Source organism: Haliaeetus leucocephalus, unplaced genomic scaffold (genome assembly GCF_000737465.1).
Source record: "Haliaeetus leucocephalus isolate CR32 unplaced genomic scaffold, Haliaeetus_leucocephalus-4.0 Scaffold306, whole genome shotgun sequence".
NCBI lineage: Eukaryota > Metazoa > Chordata > Aves > Accipitriformes > Accipitridae > Haliaeetus > Haliaeetus leucocephalus.
In genome coordinates, this window is record NW_010972742.1 from 2,565,027 (window position 1) to 2,575,241 (window position 10,215).

General features: G+C 55.0%; 1 protein-coding gene across 1 annotated transcript; it reads left to right on the forward strand.

Moving 5' to 3' along the window:
* Window positions 1–1,513: 1,513 nt before the first annotated feature.
* On the forward strand, window positions 1,514–10,215 carry EGFL7 (EGF-like-domain, multiple 7). The gene is made up of 8 exons (XM_010570802.1): window positions 1,514–1,701; window positions 3,422–3,544; window positions 3,788–3,900; window positions 4,649–4,744; window positions 6,207–6,371; window positions 7,288–7,352; window positions 7,708–7,870; window positions 9,898–10,215. The coding sequence occupies exons 1-8, from the start codon at window positions 1,622–1,624 to the stop codon at window positions 9,918–9,920; spliced, it is 828 nt and encodes a 275-aa protein (XP_010569104.1). The 5' UTR covers window positions 1,514–1,621; the 3' UTR covers window positions 9,921–10,215.

Below are 10,215 nucleotides of genomic sequence, written 5' to 3' on the forward strand. Positions count from 1 at the left end.
TCAAAGCTGGGCTTGTACGGAGGTTAAGATGGGCCCATCTGCAGCTCCCTCCTGGGCTGCGGCTCCATGGGAATAGCTCATACCACTGTAGGAGCAGGGTGGGCACATTGCTATCCCTCACTGTCCTGGAGCCAGACCTTCAGCTTCTGCAGTCCCGCTGAATTCAGGGACCAAGTGTTTTATAGCGATATAGTCGATTTGCTGTGACACGAAGCCTCCTTATTGCTCAGCCAGGCAGAGCCATGTGCCCCGCTCATGGACTGAGCGGAGTCCCTGGCTGGGTGAGGAGGGGAAGGGGCTGCTCAGCCAGCCGTCTGCCTCACTCAGCGCTATCACTGCATGGAAACATGCACAAGACGTTTGATATTAAGGGGCAGGAAGGCACCAGGCTGGTTTCTCTCCAGATGCGGGTCTGCGTCTCTCCATGCCTCAGTTTCTTCACCTGCACAAAGGAAAAGATGATACTGAGTCCCGTGGAGAAGGGCTTTGAGACCTGCAGCATCTACAGATTTGGGATGGTTATCCCTAACAATTTGGCTTGGACTTAGGAATTGTCCCAAAGGAGTTTGGGGATGAACCTGCAACTCTCCAGTCCAATCCCGCCCCACATCACCTGGGGATTTTAGAAAGTTCATTTGCAGCTCACCATATTTGCAGTTTCAGAAGGATGTTTCGTTTTGTGTTGCCTCCCCATAAAGCTACTCCTTTCTCAAGGTCTAATTGGAAAGACTGATTCTTTCTTTAATTGGCATATATTTAAGGTGGGTTTCTTTATTTCTTCCTGCTTTGACTGCTGCCATCCGGAGGCCAACTGTTTTGTTTAAATTAGATATTGTTTAAATTAGATATCGTTATTGACTTCCTTCAGCCTTGTTTCATATTTGTCCTCTGCTAGAAAATCAAAGCCTCTTTATTCGCAACTTGGTTAGTACTGACTCTGCAGACAGTACATATGGCCCTTACAGCTCTTTTCTCTGGCAAGAACTTGTATTTTAAAGAGAAGAAGATCAGATTTCAGTGTGTTATGTGGTGGGAAAATGCAGCTTTACAATTCTGTATGGATTAAGAATTACAGGCCATTGTTTTTCCCTCACTGCCTGGAATTGGCAGCGTATTTCAGAGCCACACAGGTCCCTTCCCTACCACTTGGTCCCCGGCGCCGTGAGAGCATCTCCTACGTGCCGGGCCAGGCATCCCCCTGGGGTAAATCACTGCCACGCCGGTGACTGGAGTGGAGCAAAGCTGGTTTATGCCTGGAGGAGCACCCGCCTTGCCAGGGGTTCACTGGTCCCTCGTGTCCCCTCTTCCCCTGTGCTTTGGCATGTCACGCTGCTCTGTTGCCACCAAGTGTGCTCCTGCCCCAGCCCCTTGCGCTGCCCTCGGAGGGTCTCTGCACACCCAGCGCCGTTGCTCTTACCATGGGAGCGGGGGCTGGCTCTGTCCCCACAGCTCCATCAGATGTCACCGGCTGGGGACAGATGCCACACGTTCACACCGCTCTTCTCTTGGTTGCAGGGTTCCCCGCTGAAGGGCGAGACATGCGGTAGGAGCCAGCACATCCCACCAAAGAGCGAGACTCGGTCGTGCCGCACAGCCTGGGGTGCAGCGGGAGGGACAGGACATGCGCCGCATCGGCTGCCTCCTCTCGGGATTCCTCTTCATCCTCGGTGTGACCAGCATGGACGGCTTTGCCCGGGCAGGGTAAGCCCCCTTTTTGTCTGCATCTCCCGGGTTTGCCCACCTGCACGTCATGGCAAGGTGCATCCTCTCTGGGTGATGAAGAGCCCTGTTCAGCCAGCTGGCTGCACGTGCATAGGCAGCTTGTCGGGCTGGCGAGGAGGCAGGGAAAGGTTTTGCTGAGTCCTCCTGATGCAGCCGGGACTCGGCAGCCCTTCGCTGGTGTTTGTTTGTTTTGTCACTGAAGCAAAAAAACCTCTCAGAGAAAATGCCCTGACTCCATTTAGCTCCATGCAGGAGACACAAAGACACTCTGGGCTTTTTGTTCAAGAGGGTCAAAAGCTGATCAGGCCCTGAGCTGTTCATTAATTATTATTGTCTCTTTCAAGCACATCCTTGCACAAAAATATGGGCTCAGTCTTGCTATCACACCAATCAAGCCTTGCAAACAAGCCATTAAAGGAGAATGCAGCCTCCCAGCTCTGAGCGGATGCACCATCCAGGGGACACAGGCATGGAAAGCCCCGGCGGGTTGTTGCCTGCTGTGCCCTGTGCTCCCTGGGATGCTGCAGCGGCTGCGATCCATGGTCCCGCAAGCCTGGGAGCAGCAGCTCCAGAGATTCCCCTTCCCTTTGCGGGAAATGGGTCTGACACGATGCCCTGGATCCCAGCACAGCCTGGGCAGGCACAGCTCAGCTCCCACTGGGTCAGAGGAAGCCCAGAGCTCGGTGCCCCTGTTTCTTCCCCAGCCAAAAGGACCTCAAGCTCAACACCCTCTCCCCAAATACAGCTCACATTTTCTACAAAGTTTGTTTTCACACTGAAATACTCTCCTCTAGCATTGAACCTATTGCATTCTGGTTGTGACTAAAACCGCAGGCTGAATTCCTCGTTTGCACGCACAGGCTGCAGCTATAGCTTTATTCTAAATTTTGCAAAGCAAACAATTGCCATTTAAAACTTGCGTGTTCTATAGCATTAATCAGTGAGGCTGAGAGGAGTTTTCTGGAGTTAATGGAAGCCATCTGATGTCCATGCTAATTCCCAGGCTTTTTATTCTAGTTTGTAATTGGGCTGGGAGGCTGAGACAAGTAGACGAGTTCCTCAGTGGAACTGACCTGCTTTGGGGTGGAAAATGTTGGAAAAAAGAATTTTTAACCAAGACCACTTTGGCTGTTAACCTTGGGAAAGTTTTTGACTGGATCACAGTTATCTTAGGAAGACTGGAGGGTGACTTTCATCTGGCCTCTACTTTTTTGCGGTGGGCCTGACCCTTCCTGTGAAATCATTAATTTCTTGGTGACCACAGGGACATCCACTTCAGGACTGCAAAAGTCTCAGAAAGGAAAAATCCACCCAGAAAGTGAGTGATTTTAGTGGAAGGGAGGGAGAACTGCTTTGAGTAAATCTTCCCCTAAATCTGGGCCCTGACTGCTCCCCCGGGACGGAGGGACTGCGCCAGGGTGAGTGTACGAGGAGACGTCAGCGCCTTCGTGCAGGGGCTGGGGAGGAAGAGCCCGTGCAGCCTGCAGTGCTCAAGCTTTGTGTCGCTGCCCCAAAACAGCTTGAAGTAGCCTCCTGGGTCACTCGGGCAATTAGCCGCTGCTGTTTAAATAGCCCTCTGTAGGGAGGGACTGTCAGGCCACGTCCTGGGCTGATGTAAATCAGTGGAGCCCCTTTGCCCCAAAAGGAGAAGCAGTGGGTTGTTTTTTAGCTGGTGTCTGACCCGCTCCCCTCTCCGCAGCCGCAGAGTCTGTGCCGCTGCGCCGCAGAGCCGGACGGCTGCCTACACCGAGTCCCACGTCCAGCCCGTCTACCAGCCCTACCTCACCACTTGCCAGGGCCACCGCCTCTGCAGCACCTACAGGTGAGGGCAGCCGCCTGCACCACCGACCTGGTCCCTGAGATGGAGCCGGATCCGTCCCAGCGAGGCAGTGACCCATGGGGGCTGCTGAAGGGGGGAGTCCTGCCTTGATCCCTAGAGAAGGGGCTTCCAGCCCCTGGGCAGGGGGTGCCAGCGCAGGGGGTCTGATCCACTGGAGTGGGAACGGGATGGGGGGCTTGGGGCAGATGCTCAGTCACCCAGCTCAGCCCCATCCTTGCGTTGCAGGACCATCTACAGGGTTGCCTACCGGCAGGCGTACAAGCAGCTGCCCCAGCCCGTGGCCTCGTGTTGTCCCGGCTGGAGCAGAGCTAACAGCCACACGCTCAGCTGTGACAGAGGTAAGAGGCTGCTGTGCCACCCTGGTGCCAGCACTCACCCTTCCTCCAGACCCCATGGCCCGGGTAGCTCAGGTCCCTGGACGAGGCCCCAGCAGCCAGCTCTCTCATTTAGCAGCACTCTGCCTGTCAGGCGGATTCTCCCTGTAGGAAAGCATTTAAATTTTCGGCATCACAACAAATGTGGTTCAATTTCTGATTAATTCCCAGGCTTTCTCTGCTGCCTCGCAGGCCTTTTTCCTTTGGGATCGCCTATTAACTTTATAGTTACCAGAGGATAAATAAAATGAGTAAGTCCTTTCCATATAAATCAGCAGTAATAGAAGAGAAATGCTTTCAGGAGGCAATCATGATGTACAGCACAAAACAAATGCAAACCACATCAGCAGCTAGTCCATCCCCAGATGGGCTCAGAGCGCAGCACCAAGGGCTTCCCAGTGCCTGCTGCTGCCCATCAGCCCTCCTCCCTGCCAGCTGTGCTGGCTGCAGGCACCTCAGCCTCTTTCCAGGCTGCAAAACCAAGGTCCTGTTCATCCCACCTATCCTGTGCCCTGTGCACCCCAGTCAGCCCAACCCCACCACTTTGGGGCTGGGGCAAAGCATCCTGGCCCTGGGCTGGTGCTGGTGTGTGTTTTGCTGTGTGTGTGTGTGTGTGCACTGTGTGTGTCTACCCATACCCACGGTGGCAGGGGAGGAAGCTCAGGGCCCCCAGAGCTACCCGGTGATGCTGTGCCCATGTTTTGTCTTGCAGCTCTCTGCTGGGTGCCGTGCCAGAACGGTGGGAGCTGCACCTTCCCCGGCAGATGCGCCTGCCCGCCTGGCTGGACGGGGCGAGCCTGCCAGACAGGTACGAGCTGTGCCGCTCCCCTCCAGGCTCCCTGAATCGGGCCTGCCCCACTGCTGCCAGGAGAACTTCTCTGGGGAGCAGCAGAGCTGCCATGGGGCTCTGGAGGTCTTCTGCCCACAGACTGAATCCTTGGTGGGGGACGGGGACCAGCACCGTGGCTCCTCACCAGGCCTTGGCACATGCCTGGTGCTACTCAGACCACAGAGGGAAACCAGTGTGTTACACCTCCGCACGCACACACACACGCACACCTACACGTATTGCTCCAGGGCAGCGCTGCCTGATGGTCTGGCCAGGAAAGGATGGGAAGCTTGGCTCCCAGGGGAGCTCTGACCTCCCTTTGGCTGCCTCAGTGCTCCCAGCCCTCATGTGCAGCCCTGGCATCCACATTTTCTGCTGCTGCTCCGCGCTAGGTCAGCGTGAGCAGAGGCTGTACTCTGCCATGACTGTGCAGCAAGCGAAAGGCTTTCTGCAGAGCAGCCGTTTTACACTTGTGGGGTTGGCCTAAGATTGTGTGTTTGTAATGACCCATCTCCCAGGCTTTGCAAATTCTCGCTGTGAACTAAGACACCCATTTACTGCAGAGACTAAATCTGTGAACTGAAAATAACTGGGGATGGAGGGGAAGCCTGGTGATCTCCAGGCACAGAGCTCCTCTCCAGCATGAGCGCAGCCTGGTGCTCCTCACCGGAGCACAGGGAAATCAGGCAGCATGGTGCACACCAGCATGGTGCAAGCTCCTGCCATGGCATTTCCCAGCTTTTCGCCCTCCTGTAGAGCAGAGGAGGAGCGTGTGGCATTGACCCATGCTGGGCCAGGCAGAGCTGAGCACATCGCTGACAGCTCCAGCTCCAGCGCGGGGGGGAAAGGATTTTCCCACTGCCTAAAACAGATTCGCCCGGGCGTGGGAAGTGGTTCAGCTCATTTTGCTTTGTGGGAACAGCTTTAATAACTCCCCCGTGTGAGGAGAGGTTACTGGGTTTTGTACACACTTGAAAGGCTGATAGCTCCTCGCCACGGCTGGCTGGAACCAAAACCCCGGCCATAAATCCAGGATGAGAGCTGAGCACTGCCTGCGCCTGCCCAGCTAGAGCTGGGACATTTCTGACCACAGCTTTTGTTTCTGGCTCTTTTGTGGGGGGAGCTGGTGGAGGTGGGGAGGCCAGATCCCCCTCAGGGTTAGCCCAGGTTTACTCCAGCCAGGTGCAAGAGGAGACGCTGTCCCAGGCGCCAGCAGGTCTTGTACTCACACCCTGCAGTGCTGAGAGAACCCAGAGCTGTCCCCAGCACAAATGCCAGCTCGGTCCGGGGTCCCATTGCATCCCCATCCTGCGTGAGCCCATGCGGCTCTAGCAGGGGCAGCAGGACCCCTGCTCGCCTGGCTGAGGCATCCGCGCCTCTCGCCCCTGGTAAGCACCTCCTCACCGCCCCTGTCCTCGCTGAGCCGTACCTGTCATTTCAGACGTGGATGAGTGTGCCGGCCAGAGCCACGGCTGCAGTCAGCTCTGCATCAACACGGCTGGGAGCTACCACTGTGCCTGCCGGGATGGCTTCAGACTCACTGCCGACGACAAGGTGTGCCAGCCCCTGGTGCCAGCGCCCGAGCCAGAAACCTTCAGCCAAGCAGGTAACCTGTCCCTGCCCTGTTGCAGGACAGCCCCGGCTGCTCAGGGCCTTCGATGAAAGCTGGGATTAACACTCAGCATCACAGGGTGGCTGGAGCGGGAGTGGCAAGAGACAGGAGAGGGGACGCCAGCCAAACCCCCTCAGCTTTATTCTCAGTGACCCAGGAGTCCCTCTACCTCCCAAACAACCTCCCCTGTGCACAAGTCCAGACACTGCTCCATCTGCAAGGGTGACAGAGCCTGGCCGTGGCATGCGGTATCTGGGATGTGGCTGTTCTCTCCATCATCGTCATCCTTCCCACAGGGCAAGTCCGGAGCCATGAGGAGCGGCGGGCGCCGCTGGTGACGGCCCATTATTACTTTTGGTACGCGCTGTGACACTTCAAACTCGTACCGTGAGTAATAATGCGCTGTGGCCAGCACAGGCATCACGCAGTAAACACCTGGGAGAGCAGGGCACCATCTGCACGTGCCCTGCAAGCCACCTGCCTTTATCCCCTGTCCAGGGCCCTCAGCAGGGACAAGCCTTCGTGCCCACCCTGGGACAGGGCAGACCCGGGTGCTAACTACTCTGACAACACAGGCACGAAAGGCCAGGCTTCACCAGACGTCTTATCCTTTAAGCATCATCCCACTGCCTGAAAAATTCCCCACTTCGTTGCAGGTACTCCAGCAGGAAGGAGAGGCTTGTGCGCATTAGCAGCAGGAATAGATGCCAGTGCTTGCAGCAGGCGTTGGATCCCATTGATGCTCTGGGGGCTGGTCCCAGCAGGACAGACCCTGGGGGTTCACTAGGAGAGGAATGGAAAGCAGCAGAGCTTGGCCTGAGCCCTGCAGCAATGTCTCTCCCCAGCACCTTCCACTTCACCTCAGGCAATGGGCTTTTACCCACTGACCTTCTCTTCGTCACTTTTTCAGGTCCCCCAAGTGAAATGAAGGAAGAAATGAAAGACCTGAAGAGCAGAGTGGAAGCGCTGGAGCAGGTGAGCTTTCAGCACCCACCTCTGTCCTGCCCTCACTGCCCTGTTGCAGCTCGAGGCTGCTCTCAGCCAGGTCCCACCCTGGGCTGTTTGCAGCCAGGGTTTCCCTCCGCCCCAGCTCTATTTTTAACATCATGCTGGCCTCACGCTGCAGCGATCCCAGCTGTGCTCCATGCTGCCGGCAGCACCCACGCAGCAGCTCTTCCAGCCCAGCGGCCCTTTGAACGCAACCAAAGCCCCGCAAGCTGGCTGGCGTGCGGCCCCGGTGGGGTGCACCCCGGCAGGCAGCATGCTATGTCCCACCAGGTGATCCTCCTGGCTGGGGAGGACACGCTAACGGCTCTCCTTCTCCCTGCAGAAACTCCAGTTGGTGCTGGCCCCCTTCCACAACCTCATGCCATCTGCGCCAGAGGATGTTGGCACAGACCCCATCAGCCGGCTGTCCCACTCCCTCCAGCAACTGGACAGAATCGACTCCCTGAGCGAGCAGATCTCCTTCCTTGAGGAGCGACTGGAGACATGTAAGTGCCTGGAAAAAGCAGGGTTGAAGTATTTCACTCCACCCACACTGGCCACGGTGAGCAGATGCAGGCCAACAAGATCAGTAACACATAAACCACTATTAATCTCTATCTCCCTCAAGCTCAGCAGCCTGTAATTAATAAAAGATGAACACAAACAGCCCATTAGCTTCATTTCAAAGCTGTTTCTATGGCTGCGCCATCTGACTGTCCTTGTAGCAGCCAAATCATAAGATCGGCACATGGAAATGTGGCTCTGGGGCAGAATCAGAGGGAGCCCACTATGAGCAGTGGGTCACGTCTCGCAATCTGCACCCTCACCGGCTGTGTTCCCTTCCTGTACCGTTATGACTTAGTCCGTAGAAAAGAAACCCTAACTCTTACGAAATTAACAGCCCAAAAAGTCAATCAGGAAAGTGCAGGGACCATGCAGAAGTTGGCAGATTTACGAGCCTGGGAAGTTTTAAGCATTTCTTTTTGAAGTCTACAGACCAGTCCTTTGCCAAGCAGTGGACCAGAGAGGGTCTCTTAAGTAGCAAACTCTGAAGAAGAGACACTGGTGGGAGCTCTCGTGTGAAATGGCTGAAGGTGGGGGAGGTCCTGCCTGGCATGCTCCCCCACAGCATGGCAGAGCAGGGCAGCATCTCCTCGGGTCCCTGAGGTATGTGCAGAGCTCTCCCTGGAACACTGCAGCTTGACTCAGAGCAGAGCGCAAACCATACGAACACTTAATATTTGATAGGCAGCTCTTTTTCCCATTAAATAATTCCAGTCAAACACATCCAGAAACTAGGCATGGCTGGGACAGCTCAGGAGGTCGTGTGCAGCGGCAGCCTGGTGCTCATGGCAGAGGGGTGAGGATGCTTGGAAAGACTTAAGGGGAAACTGTGTTTCAGGGCATATCCAGTCCCAGTTCACTGCTTGCAGTAATGGCTTAGATATAAAAGACTTCAAAGAACTTGTTTGAAAACTAAGTAGCTGCAAATAGACACTTAAAAAACATCTCAGAAAGGGGTAATCATCATGAGTGTTCCAGCAGAACAAGTTTCCTAGTACTGCCCTATACATATTATTAGTGACAGCACCGAGGAATGTGAGCAGTATCACAAGGTAACATGGATTTATTCCAAGGGATGACTCCAAAGTCCTGAAATTAACTTCTGCCAAGCCTGTTCCGGCAAGCAAAACTTGTTTTTGTCCCTCTCATGGTCCTGAAAGTCCCTGGAGGACTCAAGACTGTCCTTTCATACTCCAGCAAGCACTGGGGCTTGAAGGGCATCTCATGGAGAGTAAAGCAGCCATCCATTTTCTGTGCCTTGTGAAGCATTTTACAGCTGAATGCTAAGATACAACTGCACCCTCCAATTATCTGCCCAGTGGGGATGTGTGTAAGGACTAAAAATAATTTTCTTTTCTTTAAACCACCAGTGAAGGCATAAGACCGGATCTCTTTAAGCCATAACCATTTTAGCCCCTCTAAGTCTGAATTACCCCCAATTCAGCACAGACTGTCAATGCTCGGCTGTGACACAGCCAGTTAACAGCAAGACAGACCCACAACTGCCTGTGGCTGTGCCACAGCCACCCCGTGTGGTCCCTTCCCCACCCCAGGAGCTCCCTGGGCGCTGGGGACTTTGGTGACCAGCACCACCTGCTTCTGATTACTGTCACACAGAGCCACCTGCTGCGTCCATGGCAGGGACAGGCTGGTCCCAGCCACCCGTCCTGGGCCAGTCAGTGGTATTGTCACTGGCTTCGCCCCCCACCTCCAACCTTGGGATACTTTGCACAGGACTGCCCAGGCGAGGCTGGTGAGGACTGTAGCACGCTGGGGAGGCGAGAATGACGCTCCCAAATGTGGCAGGACAGAGCCAGCCTGGGGTTGTTTGGCAAGGGGAAAGCATCAAGTGTGGGTGATACTTACAGAGGTTGAGGTCATCCTTCTCAGGGAAGGAGACAAAGCAAACCCAAGCTAACAATATTACTGGATTGTTGGGGTGGTTTTTTTTTTTTTTCTGTCTTCCCAGGTTCCTGCAAGAATGAACTCTAGCCGAGCACCCAAGGAACTGGAGCAAGATGCACGCATCCGCAGCTCTTCTCTCACTCTCCAGCCTCAGTCTGGGGCCAAAGCCACATCATCTACAGGAAGGCACAGGGCAGCAGGAGAAGGCTGGTTTCCCATCAGCATCTCCATCATTTTCTCTTCCAACTCACCTTATCAAAGGCCACACAGTTACTTCCAAACTGGACTCTGAGCCCTCAGCATCTCAGCCCCTTCCTGATGGAGAGGCAGAAAATAAATGCCTTACCTCGTGCCATTAGTGCCGGTCTGGCTGTGCCAGAGA